Source organism: Lissotriton helveticus, chromosome 11 (assembly GCF_964261635.1).
Source record: "Lissotriton helveticus chromosome 11, aLisHel1.1, whole genome shotgun sequence".
In the NCBI taxonomy this organism is placed as follows: Eukaryota; Metazoa; Chordata; class Amphibia; order Caudata; family Salamandridae; genus Lissotriton; species Lissotriton helveticus.
In genome coordinates this window covers 464,915,418-464,931,858 of record NC_136072.1, presented here as the reverse complement: position 1 = coordinate 464,931,858, position 16,441 = coordinate 464,915,418, and the positions used below count along the sequence as shown (strand labels likewise).

Sequence of the window (16,441 nt, the reverse complement as noted above, 5' to 3'; positions counted from 1 at the left end):
AATCACATATACACTGACAGATACTTTTGCTACTCACAAACTGTGTGGAAATATCACCAAGTGCACTGATGTGTTATGATATTCAAATATTTGTGTCCTCTACACTTCAAAACTAGCAAGTAACTGAGTAACAAAGCCAATAGTAAGCAACGTGCAAAATGAATACCTAGCAAAGCTTAAGAATTCCCACAAGAAGTCGTAAGCAAACCGGCTTAGACCTTTAAAATACACCCTGCCATTAGAAAATGCTTTCTCCAATTACCAGATACTAATCTGAAGCCCGCTGAAGTAATAAACTAAATCATTTGCTAATCCTTTCAGACCATTCAATGTCACCAAGAAACAATAAGGTACTTCTAAGTGGTGGTCAGTAGAAATACTAGGTACAAGGAAAAGAAAATGTGAGCAAAAAGGCCAGCTCTGAAGTGCAGGGAGTTTGTTTCCAAGTGTTTAAGCTGAACAAAAACAGATGCAGCAAGCGAGGGCAGACAAACATTTTTAAAGCTGTGCAGAAAGCACCAGAACTAAAACACACTGGATGTTATGCAGGCAATACGTGAAGTGCAATGAAAGTGGTCAGCCATCAAGTGCCCATTACAAATTTGTAGCAAATGCATTTGAAAGAAGGAAAAGAAGAAAGCTATAGTAATGCAAGAGAACAGAAAACACAAGAATTAACAGGGGAGGTGAAAGAAAAAGCCAATTAAATCTATTCAAGCACTTACGGCTCAAGGGGCAAGGGCTCTTTCGCAGCTTCAGCAAGCTCATTCTGCAATCGGGTTTGTTGCTTCCTATATAATACAATGAGGAGCAGTTATTAAATTGTGAACAACCCAACGCCATCCAATTCCACAGCAGAATAAAACCAGCAGACCAAGAATGTTTATGCTTCAGATACACAAGTCTGAAACAGGTAGCAGGTCCAGTTTTGCGGTCAATCGTGATCATGCATGTAAAGGCAACCACGGTTAACAGAACTCTTAGGCTTAGCATAGCACCACACTATTATCAGCCCAGTGGCATTTTAGGGTGTTCATCTCTTGAATGGTTGTCCAAAAGTTGGTGCTCCTTGGGGATAGAGAGCACAATTAGTTTGCAAGGGCCACTGCCTAAACCAGTGTCTGTTGTAGTACCACCCATATTGTGCTTTCTGTTCAGGCCAGAGCAAGTTTGAATTGGTCAAGTGAACTTACAACAACAAAAGTTGTGTATTCTTGCTCTTAAGGGGTTTTTCCTCCTTGCAAGTGAACTTCTGGTTTTGGGTTATCACCTCAGTAAACGTTCCTACAATCAACCAACCTTTATGAGAATGTGGAGCTAAACCAAAATTAGAGATCATGATTGTGTCAATATATCATTTCAGTTACCCTCTAGGATCCCAACTGCATCCAACGCTTATGAGCCTGCCACCTGAGCTCCCTCTTGTTTGCTTAACCTTAGACTGCCCCAGACTGGCTAGCCTTCCGGAAGAGTGAAAGGCGATTACTCTCTGGTCTAAAAGGAAGGACAAATGGTGAAGTAACATTATTCCTCTTAAAACATACCATGGGAAAAACCAAGAGCAGTCTGGAACAGTGGTTCTTAACCGTTTGACATCTGTGGACCCTCATGTAACCATTACTGGAACCCATGGACCCCCAACGAAACACTACTGAGAATCGGTGACCCCCACTGAGTCCCTGGTCCAAGCAATTTCGACACACAAAAACAAGCACTCAAATTAAAAACTATTTATTGAATTCGCACAAAAAAAAAAAAAAAATATATATATATATATATATATATATATATATATATATATATATATAAATAATTTTTTGTAGGGAGAGTCTGGGCAGCGCATGCACTGCGGCATGCTTTATTGGAGTATGGAATTGAAACCCCCCGCCCATTTTTGTCATTGCCCATCGTAAATGATGGCTTCGGATTCGTTAATTGGCTTGTTAGTCCCATGTACACATAACTTTACAGGCAGCCCGGGACAATGGCGGGCGCTTCTTTGAATAGGTCTCGCATTTACAAGACCCTCTCAAATTTGGCCATAAATTTCTAGGAATACTGCCGTATGTTATGTTAAGGTTATGTTATGTTATGTTATGTGGCATTTTTAAAGCGCTCTGTCACCATGGGTTTCCTGGCGCTAGTCTGACACTGAGAGGGAAAAAGGATTGAACCAGAATGTGGGAAAATTGGGTTAGTGAATTTGAGAATTTGAGTGAGGGGGGAAGAGAGTTCCAGAGAGTGGGGGCAAGGAGAGCAAATCTCCGGCCACCCATTCTGCAAAGTTTAAAAGAGGGAACAACCAAGAGGCGAAGGGTAGAAGATCTGAGATTACGTGAGGGGCGATAGGGACTGATGAGGGATTTCAGAAAGGCAGGGCAAGTGCCAGTGAGGGATTTTAAAGTGAGGCAGCCGATTTTAAAGGCTGCCCTAGAGGAGATAGGAAGCCAGTGGAGTTTAGCAAGAAAGGGTTTGGCTGATTGCCATTTCGGAATCCCGCAGGCTAGTCTCGCCGCTTGGTTCTGGACGATCTGGAGTCTAGCGAGAAGGCCTGTAGGCAGCCCATGATAAAGGGAGTTGGAAAAATCCAAACGGGAGAGGACAAGGGCCATGATGACTAAAATCAGGGCTTCGGGCGTCAGAATGTACGCCACCTTTCTGATCCTGCGCAGTTGGTACATGCAGGTGGAGACCACCGACCCTATTTGGGGTTTGAGAGATAATTCGGAGTCAATGATGACCCAGAGACTCTTTACTGAAGCCACGGGGGAAGGAGGAGCACCGAGGTCTCCCGGCCAGAAATGCGGGCCCCAGTGAATAGAGCTCTTGCCGGGAAGAAGGAGTTCCGTCTTCCCGGGATTGAGTTTGAGCTGGTTCTGGCTCATCCACTGGAGGATATGAGTCATGGCCGCCTGGAAATTAGAAACAGCAGAAGAAGAGTTAAGAGGAAAGATGAGTTGAAGGTCGTCAGTGTAATGGAATACGGTGACGTCCCACTGCCTCAGAGAGAAGAGAAGAGGTTGAAGATATAGATTAAAGAGAAGAGGGGATAAGGAAGAGCCCTGGGGAACCCCGCAGAGTGAACACTCCCTAGAAGACCTGAAAGTTCCCAGGCTAAGAGTCTGAGACCTCCCGGACAAGAAGGATTTGACCCACGTCAACGCCAGGCCCTGGATGCCGGCCTGTTCGACACGGTGGAGTAAGATGTTATGATCCACCGTGTCGAAGGCGGCCGACAGATCTAGAAGAACCAGGGCCTGGGAGGTGCCCCTGTCCACGCCAGCTCGGAGAGCGTCCAGTACGGCCAAGATGACTACCTCCGTGGAGTGGCCGGGTCTAAAACCGGCCTGGTTGCCCTCGAGGAAGCTGGAGCTCTCAATGAACTGCGAGAGACAAGTGGTGACGTGGGCTTCCAGGATTTTGGCGAAGAAGGGCAGAAGAGAAATTGGCCGATAATTCGCCAGGACCGTGGGGTCCGCTCCCGGTTTCTTCAGTAAAGGCACTAGAACAGCTGCCTTGAAGGAGTTAGGTACGGAGCCAGAAGAGAGAGAAGAGTTTAGCAGAGAGAGAACATTATCAGGGAGATGGAGACAGATGTCCCGTAGTATAGAAGGTGGACAACAGTCGTCCGGAGAACCAGATTTAATCCGAGTGGCCAGGGTGGCCAAAGATTTAGAATCTAGAGGGGGAAAGTGAGTGAAAGTGAGAGCGTTAGGAGGGGGGCAGGTGAAATTAGCGCCAGGAACGGTAACGGGAATAGTGTCCTTGATCAGGACGATTTTTTCCAGAAAAAAAGAGCTGAGGGCATTACAGGATTCCTGAGTCGGAGCCTGGGTAGGGAGCGTCCTAGGATCGGAAGAGAATTCTTCAAGCACTTTGAAGATCTCCTTTGATTTACAGGGGGCGGAGAGGATCCTGTTAGAGACATAGGTAGCTTTGGCCATAGCAATGGCTTTTTTGTATTTATTGCGGTCAGTAACATAACTGTCTCTGCTCATAGAACAGTAGGTTCTTCTCCATTTACGCTCCAGCTGGCGTAACTCCAAATGTTGGGTTTTAAGTTGATGGTCAAACCATTTGTGGGAGTTGCTATGCCGTGAGCGGGGGAACTTCGTCAGCGGAGCAAAGATGTTACTGGCAGATGTGAGCCAGGCAGAGATATTACCATCTCGCTCGTCAATACAGATGTCGCTAGGGAGGGGAGGGTGGGAACGGGCCAGGTGAGAAAGAAATGCAGAAGGATCGACAGACCTCCACTTGCGAGCCACACCACCCTCTGAAGGGGGGGCTCTGATATTATCACTGATCGAGAGTGTAATATCGATCAGGAAGTGGTCAGACCACACACAAGGAGAGATCTGCGGGCAGGAGGATTTCACCCCCATGGTCCATATATGGTCAAGAATATGACCGGCGCTATGCGTGGGGAGATTGATAAGTTGGATAAAATTAAGACTAGAAAGGGTCTCGAAGAGCTCAGTAGCGTGCGGCCCAGCATCTTTGTGTTGGAACCAATAGTTAAAATCGCCAAAGATGGCGACGCGAGAGGTAGATGTGATGAGGTTGGCGAGCTGCTCAGTAAGGGAAGACGGAAAGTAGGGCATAGGAGAGGGAGGGCGATAGAGAATTATAACCATGACTGCACCTACCTCAGTGCCTAGGCTGAGAACCAAATTATCCACTTCAGGGAGGATCAGCGAGGCGGTGGCAATAATTTTAATGTTTTTACGTACGACAGCTGCCACCCCGCCACCGGACCGACCCCCAGGACGGTTGGCATTCAGCAGATAGTAATTGGGGGGTAATGCCGCCAAGATATCCGGGAGGGAGTCATCGGTTAGCCAGGTTTCGGAGAGCAGAAGGACATCCGGGTTCTCAACCGAAAGTAGGAGAAAGATGTCGGTTTGATGTTTTACAAGGGAACGTGTATTGAGATATAAAATCCGGATGTTAGATTTACTGGGGGTGGGTAAGGTGTGAGGTCCCGATAGGGGAGGGGTATTCCCTGAGAGTCCTAAAGCCTTACAAATCAGTTCTCCATGACAGCGGAACACCTCCAGAGAAAATGTAATCAAGTGGCAGCACTCCTGACATCAAAGACGCAAGATTTTATTTTGGTGCAAATTTATATGGCGCAAACTCGACCCGAAGGTATTGAAGCGCTTACATGAGCACTGGTTACGCAACACAGGACATATTCATTTTTGATTTCGGGTAGGCACAGGGAGATTAAGAAATTTGCCCAGAATCACAGGATGCAGAGCAAACACAGAGGCTAAAATCTGGTTCCCCAGCTCCAAAGGCACCAGCTCCGGCCGTAAGGCCACATCCCTTGCCTTAAGTAATACCATCTGCCGGTCTTCCAGACCCTTTAGGCAAAGCGGGGTCTGTTCTCGGTAAACCTCTTTAAATGTAACCATCCAGCCAGGTACTTCAGCGGGTGCCCGGATCCCGAAGCGGTAGTCACGGACGCCTTTCTCCAGGACTGCTTCTTGAGCAGGGGTATGCCTCCGGTCCAGATATAGAATGAAAAATATTCTAGCTATAGTAACAAAGTTTATATTCTTTTAAGGACACGGAGGCGAGGATTAGCCCACAAAATTCATGTTTATCATTAGCAAACATGTAGTGAAATATACATATTTGTGCAGCTAAATATACAGCAAATTATTTATTTTTTTGCTGTAAAACGTGGCAGTGATCCCCGCCATGTCCTGTTGAGGTGTGTGTGATTGACCTGTCTTGTCTTTTGGCATTTTACCAATCTGTGAAATGAGCTGCACACGAGGTCAATATTAATGAAAGTGGCCGTGTAGTGAGTGAAGACAGCCAGGCATTAATCAAAGTGACATTCTGACCCCCATTGTGGGTGGTACGTGGTTGTTAACAGCCCTAGTAGTGGATGACTTGACAATGAGTCGCGACTGTCGAATCAGACTTGATCAAACTAAGCAACCCTGATAACCATTTATGTACCATCACCAATGAGGTTATCAGACCAAGAACTGGATGACTATTATAGGCCTCCCTTGTCGAACCAGACCTGATAAGACAAAGCCACACTCCGATGTCCTTGTTGCTGGCGATTCATGATAGGTTACGGAACAATCTAGAGAATTACCTGACACCATTGATTGGATATTGGTTATGTTGAACTGTTGACTTTTTCCTCTGGGTCCTGTGGAAAATGAAGTCTTTGTTTTTTTGCAGAGTTTTATATTGCACGAACTAGACCCGAACCGAATCAGGTATCAGAGCGCTTTACATATTTTCCAGTTACATTACATGAGGACACACTTTCATTTTTTAGGCTCGGGGAGATTAAGTTATTTGCCCAGAATCACAGGAGGTTTTGGCGTCGTTACCGAGACTCGAACCCAGATCCCCAGGTCGAGCGCCATAGCCGTAAGGCCAACTCCTCTCCCCTTGTTGTGGTTTTATATGGCTGGTGTATAATAAAAGTGAAGAAAGTAAAGCAGAATTCTCGCCTTCGTGTCCTTACGATAGCTAGGAAATTTTTTAATTCGCTCACCTACCCTGTGGCGAGCAGCGAGCAATGGACAACAAAGGATGTCATTTTTGCAACAAATTGTGCCATAGAGAATGCAGCCAAAGTGGTAAGTTCTTCTAGAGTCAATATGGAAATGGGGATGTTTGAAAGGACTTACTTGACATCCTTCTCATTTTCTGCATTTAGGCGGTTGGCCTCCTGGGCTTTCTCAGCCATCCAGCGGGCGACAAGCTCCTGGTTGTCCTCTGTGGTCTTCCGTAGCTTTTCCTCTAGGGCGTTAAAGGTAATCTGCAAAGCGTCATATTCATCTTTAAGAGTCTGATTCACCTCCTCTAAATCCTGCAGTTTGGAGCGCAGATCTTGGCACTCCATTTTAAGGTCCTCAATGTCTTGCAAATACTGGGCAATTCTGAAACAGCAACCACAGTGGGGGTTAGGCAATGTCTGCACACACATGATAAAAAAAAAGAAAACAGGAACAAACTTACCGTGCATCATTGGCCTGAATCTCACGGTCCTTCTGCTGAAGCTTGTTGTTCAAATCAATCACAGTCTGGGCCAACTGTGTGTAAGAGAGAGCAATACATTAAAAGGGCTCATGGTGGGAAGAAACTGAAAAGGGGAGGGGGGACACAATGGAGTGAAATAGACTGGGGCACAAAGATGGAGGATCCAGGAACATCTCACAACCATGACTGCATGCAAGGATACACTGTAAGACATTATTTGGAGACAAATGTTACCTTGCACATAACTACCCATAGTAAGAACTTACCTCTCCTCGTTTCTTGTGGAGATCCGTTAGCTCTTCTTGGTGTTTTATCCTCATCTCTGCTAGGTCCTGCAGCAAGGTCTCACTCCTATAACCGTCATGCCCTGGGCTGTTCAAAGGAAGGAGCAGTGAAGTACAATAAGTGACCTGGAGCAAAACGCTGCCCATGGTATTTTAGTAAAAACTCCCATACTCGCTCATGTACTTGCACCAATAACCATAGACAAATCGTGCCATTTAACCAGTTTGCTGTAATTCGACAGAAGCCAACTCTTCCTTTAGGTAAGGAACAGTGCAAGAGATATAGTCATAGTCCTTACCTTATAGGTAGGGAGGGGGGGCAGCTGCCTGGGACTTAAAAGATCATCTTGCCATAGACGTTATTTGAATAGCAAAACTAGTGGTTTGTTTAATCAACGATCAACATATACTGAAACACTGAAGGAAAGACTAGAAATCATAATGGGTAATTCCCCTACCAAAGCTGGTAAAGGCTCTGCATTTCGACTGGTCCTTCCATCGAACTCTTTCTTGGTTATCATACAGCTTTTGTTAGCACCCAAATCTGGCTTGGAATTCATTAGAGCTATTAAAGGTTCTCGCTATATAAAACTTTATAAAAACATAAATAAACAGTAGTAACTATTACCAGACTAAAGCATTCGAGATTTACAATTGAAGGAAATCTACTAATAAGCCTTTAATAAAATAGTTTGCTGATATATATGACCCAATGACTACGGTTGTCCTTTGAGAATGACACTATGGGGATGTCGATCCCTTTATAACAGCACCAGTAATTCAAAATCTTAATAAGCCTCGCCTTCAAGAGCAATAACGTCCCTTCACCCATTGTCCTAAAATACTGCAATATAAACTCCTTCCTTCTAAAACCTTTCAACATTTACAGGGTCGACATTGCACCCAATGTGAATAGAGGTCTCTGCTGAAAAAGATTCCAGTTTTATACAAATGAGCAAATCACAATATAAACAGAACAGCACAACAAACTTTGAGGCCACATTATTTTTAAGTACTTTTAATGGTACTTAAAGAATAAACATGTGATCCATTTGGGATTGTTGATTAGAGAAGAGCAAGACTTAAAAATGTTAAAGTTTCCTTTTTACAATTGTTTACCTATTACTAGCACCCAATGTACATGAAAATGAGTAGTTGAAAAAAGTGTGTTGGGAGACAGATCTGAAAAGTTAATGTGCCCAGTTCAATTTCTAGAGTGTCAATGAGCCTGCATACTCTGTAAAGCACAGTGATTCAGTGTAGTAAACAGTGTTAGCTTGAGACCCAATGAGAGTCACATTATTCTACATCTTGCAGCAGTAGCCAAGGGTTTACAGAGGCTTTTAAATATTTCTTTCAGTTTACTAATTTTAAAGTGCTAGGACTGTGAATGTTGCATGGTTTTTGGACTGGTGCAGGTTTTAACAACCATGAATAAAAGTTGAAGTGCACGACAATTTAATGACTTAGAGTTCAAGAACTTGATGAATTTAACAGTCTTGGTTTACTGGTGAATGGCAACACCAGTGGCGTATTAAAACTAACTTGTAAAGCTGTATTGGCCAGGTCTTTGAGACCAGACGTACTTTTATTCTAGGTTTACACCATAGGATTTGTAAGTACTTAAATATCAGAGGGAATACGAATATGAAAGAATCAAGTAAAAAAAGTAAAATACAGTGATCTGTACATAATTTAAAGATATTTACAGGTGAAAATTGCACTTTGTCTTCTTCTGCATTAAAAGGTAACTTAAAATCCTTCCAAAATTTAGAAGGGGGGGTTTGTCAAACTGTGGATTGGGGACCACAGATGGGTCGTATAATTTCTGGTCAATATGTATGAAATATTTGAAATGATTAGCCCCATTTGTGCACGAGTACAAAGTTGTTGAACAATGTCCCCAAGTAAAGTTTTAAAACGAACCCTTGCAAGTACTTCAGTATTTGTTGCTGATGTTTTTTTACTTCACAAAGCCTTTCAACAGAGATTGTGCTCACTGTGTGATCGTACCAAACCATAGCACTTGTGTATGACTTTCTTGCATAATTGAGACACTGCTGCAGATGAGCTTTCTCAAATTTCCAAAAAATTACTGGTAACACCACCAAGATTTTTCAGAAGCCTTGTAATTTTAGTGAGTGGATGCCAGACGCCAGCACCCCATTCGTAAGTGATCCAGCTGCAGTGAAATTCACCATCTGCCACTTTTATAGACAGATCAAGAAGTTCGCCACAGTTTGCTATCGAAGGGCATATGGTAACGGTTGTAACTTTTACAAACACTTACTGTTATTACATTTAAGGAACATGGCTGGCATTTGCCCACTATCTGAGCTAACAGAGATTCACAATGCTGAAAATAAACAAAGTGAGCGCCTACTGATGCTTTTCAACATTATGTAAGAATGAGATAGCTAGGTTATAGTGCCTGATGGGATTTGCAGGTATGTGGGCTTGTACTGGTGGTAGGTTAAAGGTACTGCTCTCGCTAGCACATGGAAGAGTAAAGCAATAGTGCTTTTTAGCTGGGAAATGTACTGTGGTCTTTATGAAGGTAGCAGTGGGAAATGTTTGCTTGATACAAAGCATACCCCTATAATTAGCTCCCTAAAACTTAAATGTACTGTTGTCGCCTTCCTTTTAATCTTCATCTTTTGACACTCCTTTTACATCTCACAATCAATATTCAAATCCTGTCATGGCAGCTTTGAGAGCCTCTATTAACTTATTACAGAGACATCCCTTTCGGCCTACGATGGGTGGTATGGGCTAATCGCAAATACTCTCATTTATAACAGAGTAACTAAGGAAAACTAAAGCAATGAAGTTTAATAAGGCTGCAAGGGAAAAAACAAAGCCCTTCTCATGTTAAGTTTCCCTGTTATGAGAAACTCAGACACTAGCGCTTGTACACAGAATGTGTAAGACACGGACTGTAGTAGTAGTAGTAGTAGGACTGTGTGATTATGTGGAAGTCAGAGTAAAGAGACCCATTGGATCTATTTTGGATGCCTCTTGGAAAGTTAACGATGCCAAGAGAGCGATACACAAGTGGTCGGTGCTATGAAGACGTTCCCTTGCCTCTTTATGCAATTCAAGTAGCTGCAAATAAGGCTGTACAAGAGTGTGTCATTCTGTGTTTTCCAATAGTCTGCTGCGTGCCAAGTAACTATGCTGCCACCCCCAACAGAGGAGGAGATTCAATCACCACTGAAGCTGGGCTCAGAGGGCCCAACTGCCCCCCCAGACTCCATGAAGTAGAATCAGCTTGGAGACCGCAATGTTTGCAAGCTTGAGTGCTAGTCTGCAGCTGCTCAAGTAAAGGCCACTACTGCCCAAGACTGGTGCCACTGCTTAAGCCGGCCCCAGGTAGCCAGTCCTATGAAAATAGACTTGCTTGCAGTAGCTGCTGCTGTTATCTACAAAGGAGGGGCCTGCCATCCACACCAGTCTCACAGCCTGGACGCTAGCCAATCACCAAAAGCCAACTACCAGGTTTAACTACACCACGGAATGAAAGTGACTGAGCCATGCAGGCACAGCTGCAGTACCAACTAGAGCAGAGTTATTCAAACTGTGGGGCGCGCGCCGCCATCTCAGGGGGGGGCGCGCTCTCCACCATAAAATTTCACCTTTCATTGTTTCCCACGGCGGAGAGGCAGAGTGGAGCTGCAGGGGCCCTAAGAAGGGGTGAAAACCATCAACGCCTGATTAATATGCAAAAGGACTGTGAAGTACTCGAAGGGGGCTGTGTGTCTGCGAAGCTGAAGCTGTCTCATCCCGGGCTGCCACCCTGAGACGCAGGAGGGGTGGGGGAGGGGGGGGTCGAGAGAAGCCCTTTAATTCCAATGGGCGTTGCGCGCCTGTTTTTGGCTCGTGATATCTGCGAAATTATTCACCGGCTAATGGCAGCATAAAAATAATGAAGAGGTAGTGAAGGCACCACGGAAATAGCGTCCCCTTCTCCAGAGTCCTTGCAATACTTGTCTAACAGCGTAACCAGTAGGATGAAAAAATTTAGAGAGATTTTTGGGCTCCTTGTAGAAACCGCACCCTTTCCGGTATAGATTAATTTGGGTACAATTAAGGATCCAGATCTGTCCGGAGAACGGGAGGGCAGGGGCATCATACCCGGCCTGGCATTTACACCCACGCTTTGCTGGCTTCCAGAGGGAACTGGGACAGTTAAAGACAAGCCGGAGGAGGCAGGAGATGAAACACAAAAGGATCTGGGATTAGAACGGGGCATAGAGTGAAAGAAAGTGTAGGAAGGAGAATGAGAGGAAGAGGGAGAAGCAGAGGAGGAAGGAGAGTGGAAGAGGGAGAAGCAGAATGGAGGACGAGAAAACATGGGAGGGGAAGGGGATGAACGAGGCCTTAGAAGTGAGGAGAGGCATATACTGAAAGGTGAGAAAAAGAAGGCGTGCAGAGGAAGAGAGAGGTTAGGAGGTATGAAAAAATGGGTGGTAGTAGGAGGAAGAGGGAGATAGGAAGTGAGTGTGGAATAGAAGGGAGTGAAAAGAGAAAGGAAGAGATAGAAACCGAAATGGGAAAGAAGAAGCGTAAAATTGGGCAACAAAATGGAGGGAAAGGGAATGAGAGAAGATGAGTGTGTGTGAGGGAGAGAGAAAGAGGAAAAGAGTGCAAGTGAACGAGAATAAGTGAAAACAAGAACGTGAGTAAGTTATTTATGTATTTATTGTTTTGCAAAGTGTTTAACAGTGGTCTTTTTGTCACTTACAGTAACATATGAACCGCCTGGGCTCACCATAGCGCGCTTAGGTAGAAAAAGCATAAGTATGAGAAACCCATTTTCCCCAGCATATGCTTATTTGCACTTTTCTGCAGATGGATTGAGAAAAAGTTGAAATTAGAATCTTTTGTGAATATAAATGGCATTCTCCTTCCAGAAGGGCTTTTAAAACGTGCCAGGATTTTCTGCATGTTATTTCGTTCATGTGTTATCGGATACAGAAGCACTGCCGAAATTCGCTCACTGCTCACCGACTGCAGTTTAAATTTTACACCCAGTGCTGCTTAGGATGGCCAGAGTTTAAATGTTTTTTTTTAATGCCATTGGACAGTGCTTCTCAGTGGAGAGTATGGTCTTTTAATGGTACTCATTTTATTGACCACAGAAGTTTTTGAGGAGGCTTTGCAAGAATTAAGTGGAGAACCCGTAACAATTTGCACACATTTTATCTTGAAAAATGTAGTTTTGGACTGTGTAGTAAGCCTCTGTCATTTCGCCACACCAACTCGCAAACCTGCAGTTTTCTAAACACTCTTACTGTGACATTATTAGCCAGATATGGACTGGGAAATGCGGATGACAGTCGATTATGTAGAATACCAGGTTGCTGAAGACACTGAACTTAGGTGAACACTTTACTTTACCTGTGCGGACGTTTGAATGGCCTGCCCCTGAACCTAATCTTTGCCTCTGTCCTGCTACAATAGGGAAGGTAATATCAGGATTTCAACTATAGCGGAAAGGAAGGTTAACAGGGATGGCAAAGTTAACCAATTTGTGATTAAGGCGCAATGTCTGACAATCAGGCCTCAACACTTCTACTTGCCCCCTCTGGCGAGCTGAAAATCACATTCTGTTCAATCAAAGTGAAGGAGATTCAGAGATGCCTTTAAATATTTTTATATTGTCACATTTGTTGTATGTAGAGACAGAGGTCAAAATGTAATTTACAAAATACTTGGAAGTTGCTGTCAGACATGGTAAAGTAATTGTAGATGTAAAGTGAACTGTGACAAAAGAGCTGTACAAGGAAATATGTAAAGAAAGGCTGTGATGTCATGTTTTATTCCAACACTTAAATACCTAAAATGTGAACCTTACAAAAATGTAAAAATAAGTTACAGCAGCGATGAAAGCCCTTGTTTTGCAAATTTGTGTCATTGTTTTAATACGATTAAAACAAATAAGAAAACTGGGTAATGTGCAAATGATAAATGTTTGCTGAAACCCATATTTCCATTATACATATATAGTTTTGAAAGTATAACTGCATGTTAATGGGACCGTTTATGGCCATTTCAATGGAAAATCTGCTGTCTTGTAAATGACAGTCCACTACCACCTCATGCTTTAGCATGAGGTGGTAGTGCACCTGATGGCACTACTATTAGTGAACTAAGAGGCAAGTCAAAGGTCATATGTACCCTCTATGTGGGCTAAATTCTTATATGCATGGAACAAACGTTTAGTCTATTAAATCACCAAATAGGTTTTGTACATAAAAAAAAAATCGACCTGATGTCATGTCTGTTATGGGATTCGTACTTCTCGGTTTGCAACTTCGAAGCCAACACGCCCTGAAGGTCTGACTTCTCCAGCAGCTTATTATCTGAAAAACGAAATCGTTATAAAAGGGTTTAAAACCTGGTAAACAGTTAGGTTACAATAGGAGGAGCGCATTAAGTCATATCTATTTTTGGGAGGGCTAACAATCCCCACTATGTTGGTCTACACTCTACAGAGAGCGCAAATTGAACAAGCAATCACTCTTTAAGCGGTCAGCATTGAAACTAGCGGTTACACACTATTATTAGCTCACAGCGTCAGGTGAACTAACAATACATCAAGAAATTCCACGGCGGAATGAGAAACCCTCAGCATATCTAGAGGAAAGCTGCACGAGATTTTTTTTGAATCGCAACTCGAAAGTGGCTGCAAGGGGGGGGGGAGAGAGAGAATGTATCTCACTCGAAATGTGCGACTTCGGACCACCACAGGTTTTCTTACTAGAACTCGCCAGAGCACGTTTACGAGCAGGCTATTTCATCTACCACACCAACATTTAACTGTGGCATCTAACAGATCAGCCTAGCTGGAACGGGAACAGCGATAACTTACAAGTCGGAGGGATGGCCTACGGCACTTCTGGCCTAGTGTAATACTTGCGAATGAATACATACGAGTCTGGCCTGTTCGCATTCCCGAGCTTGGTTACACCACACACTTTAACGAGGTTCGTTAGGTCTTGATCTACATGCCCTCAACCCGACTGTGTACACAGTATAAAATTAACCACTAGTCTCAAAGATGAATATATCAATTTCCCCACAAAACCCATGTTAATTATCCTTATGTCGCCCTGCATCTTAACACAGACCAGATATAGTCACATTCCGTCCTTTCTAACTAAACATAGGGGTCGTCAGGCCCGTCAAGCTGAATATTGGCAAGTCCTCGCACCATCTGTTAGAATCCCTTCCATAGGAAATGTCTAAAAGGAGTCTGGTGTATAAATATCCCACGCCAGCTACTTAACTCACACTGCTGGATGAGCTCCTCGAATCCCTGCCTCTGGGCCCGGTCCCTCCGTCTCAACTCCAGCGAAATATGCTGCTTCCATTCTGGTAAACACTGCGTCCGGCAGCCCGAGGCCATGTCCGCAGCTCCGGACTCGGGCTGCCGGCTCCCGTCTGGCTGGTTCCCCTTCTGTTCTTCTGAGCTATTTTTCAACGTGTTTCCCGAAACTCTACGGAATTATTAAGAGCGCTACGGACCTATGCTCCTCCTGGAGCCTTCCGTAACTTTCCTCGCACTGCCCTAGGTGTCCCAGGGATTTTGGTAACCCCAACAGCATCCCATCCTTCCCGCCGCCATCTTGCTCTCGTAGGCCGGTCGCAGTCTGATGACGCACCCGAGTACGCCCAAACAGAAACCCGCCCTGGGAGCTCTGCACTGCAGGACAACCATTCCTTCACTCGCATCCGAAGCAGAGGAGCCGTAAACTAACCAAGGGCACTCCTCGTACACGCTTAAGACTAACAAAGAAATGAAATAAGAGTGTGGCGAACTACGCTGCGTGGTGACGTCACGGGACCAAAAAAGCAAACGCTAAGTAACTGAAGGACCTATGAAGAAACTGCCATCTTGATATAGTCTTTTTTCTATGTCTGCATCTATAAGGAATTTTGCAAGTCTGTTGTCTATGTCGCTGTTGTTGCAATGGAAGGGAGCGGTAGAGGTTATTGAAGTTGAAGAAAGATGGCGAGGATGGTACCGAAGGGTTTCTGAAGCGGAAATTTGAATGCTGATAGATTTATTGTGTTGAATATGGATGCCGAATCTCCTGCCCCGCCTGCGGATGTTACTGTGAAGTTTGAGGACGTGGTTGCTGAAGAAAAACTAGAGGATGAAGAGCTTCCCCACGCGGAAGCCGTAGACATCTTCCAAGAAGGCCTAGCAATGATCGTACAAGATCCACTGCTCTGCGATTTACCCATCCAGGTGACTTTAGAAGAAATTCATTCTCAAATCGCACTTGAGTATGGGCAGGCAATGATGGTCAAAGTAAACAAAGCAGACGGAGAAACGATGCCTATAGTTGTTGTGCAGAGTGCCACCGTCCTCGATTTAAAGAAAGCCATACAGAGGTTTGTTCAGCTAAAGCAGTCGCGCGAAGGCGGCATACAGCACATCAGTTGGAAGTATATATGGCGAACATACCTTTTAATGTATAATGGGGAAAAGCTGATGGAAGAGCGAAAGAAACTTAAAGATTATGGTATAAAAAACAGAGACGAAGTGACGTTTGTTAAGAAGTTGAGGAAAAAGTAATGTGGATGGGTAAGATAATCACAGGAACAGACCCCATGCGTAGCTAATCCACGGGGCAATATTGAAGAGACTTTTTATGCACCAGCGGTAAGAAGCAGAGTGGCCAACTTGGCATTTAGCTACTCCACTGTAATATCAGATGCACCGACCTCCCATTCTTTGAACCATTGTTTGGGATTTGCATTTTTATGTTGTATTTGTTGTTAGGAACACGTTCGTTGTAATTACATTTCTATATAAACCTAACTGAAAAATACAGCAAAATTGCAAATGAATGGTCTCATAATCGACCTGTCTCTTTAAAGTAATCCATTTCTATGAGTGTATTACAATATGAAGGATAGTCGTCGTTGAAACATTCTAGCAGTGCACTACTGCTCCGGACACACAAAGGAGAGTTTCAAGTGTGGACGGTGGAACTCCTTTGGCAGCAGGAGTATGGAACCCAGATTTTAACAGCCACCCGATTGTAGTGTTTATCCAGATCGGTGCTACCATGGACTTTTTCTGCTGGAGTGACCCATGACTTAATTGTCATTGAAACCTGCTT

General features: G+C 44.2%; 2 protein-coding genes across 4 annotated transcripts in view; one reads left to right on the top strand and one right to left on the bottom strand.

Moving 5' to 3' along the window:
* Positions 1-15,068, bottom strand: part of ATG16L1 (autophagy related 16 like 1) — a 78,095-nt gene extending 63,027 nt beyond the window's left edge. Inside the window, exons 1-6 of one of the 3 annotated variants that reach the window (XM_078666023.1) lie at positions 14,601-15,068; positions 13,576-13,669; positions 7,287-7,392; positions 7,000-7,073; positions 6,669-6,920; positions 726-791 (exon numbers count right to left, since the gene is read on the bottom strand). In XM_078666023.1, the coding sequence (XP_078522149.1) occupies positions 726-791; positions 6,669-6,920; positions 7,000-7,073; positions 7,287-7,392; positions 13,576-13,669; positions 14,601-14,715 (707 nt within the window). In that variant the 5' untranslated portion in view covers positions 14,716-15,068. The remainder of the gene's footprint in view (positions 1-725; positions 792-6,668; positions 6,921-6,999; positions 7,074-7,286; positions 7,393-13,575; positions 13,670-14,600) is intronic. The other 2 variants (XM_078666021.1, XM_078666022.1) reach the window with 2 other exon arrangements.
* A 181-nt stretch (positions 15,069-15,249) lies between these two features.
* Positions 15,250-16,027, top strand: SNRNP25 (small nuclear ribonucleoprotein U11/U12 subunit 25). The gene has a single exon (XM_078666024.1). The coding sequence runs from the start codon at positions 15,388-15,390 to the stop codon at positions 15,889-15,891; it is 504 nt and encodes a 167-aa protein (XP_078522150.1). The 5' UTR covers positions 15,250-15,387; the 3' UTR covers positions 15,892-16,027.
* The last annotated feature ends 414 nt before the right edge of the window (positions 16,028-16,441 follow it).

Coding starts and splice junctions, on each gene's coding strand:
- SNRNP25 (XM_078666024.1), top strand. CDS start 15,388: ATGGATGCCGAATCTCCTGCCCCGCCTGCGGATGTTACTGTGAAGTTT.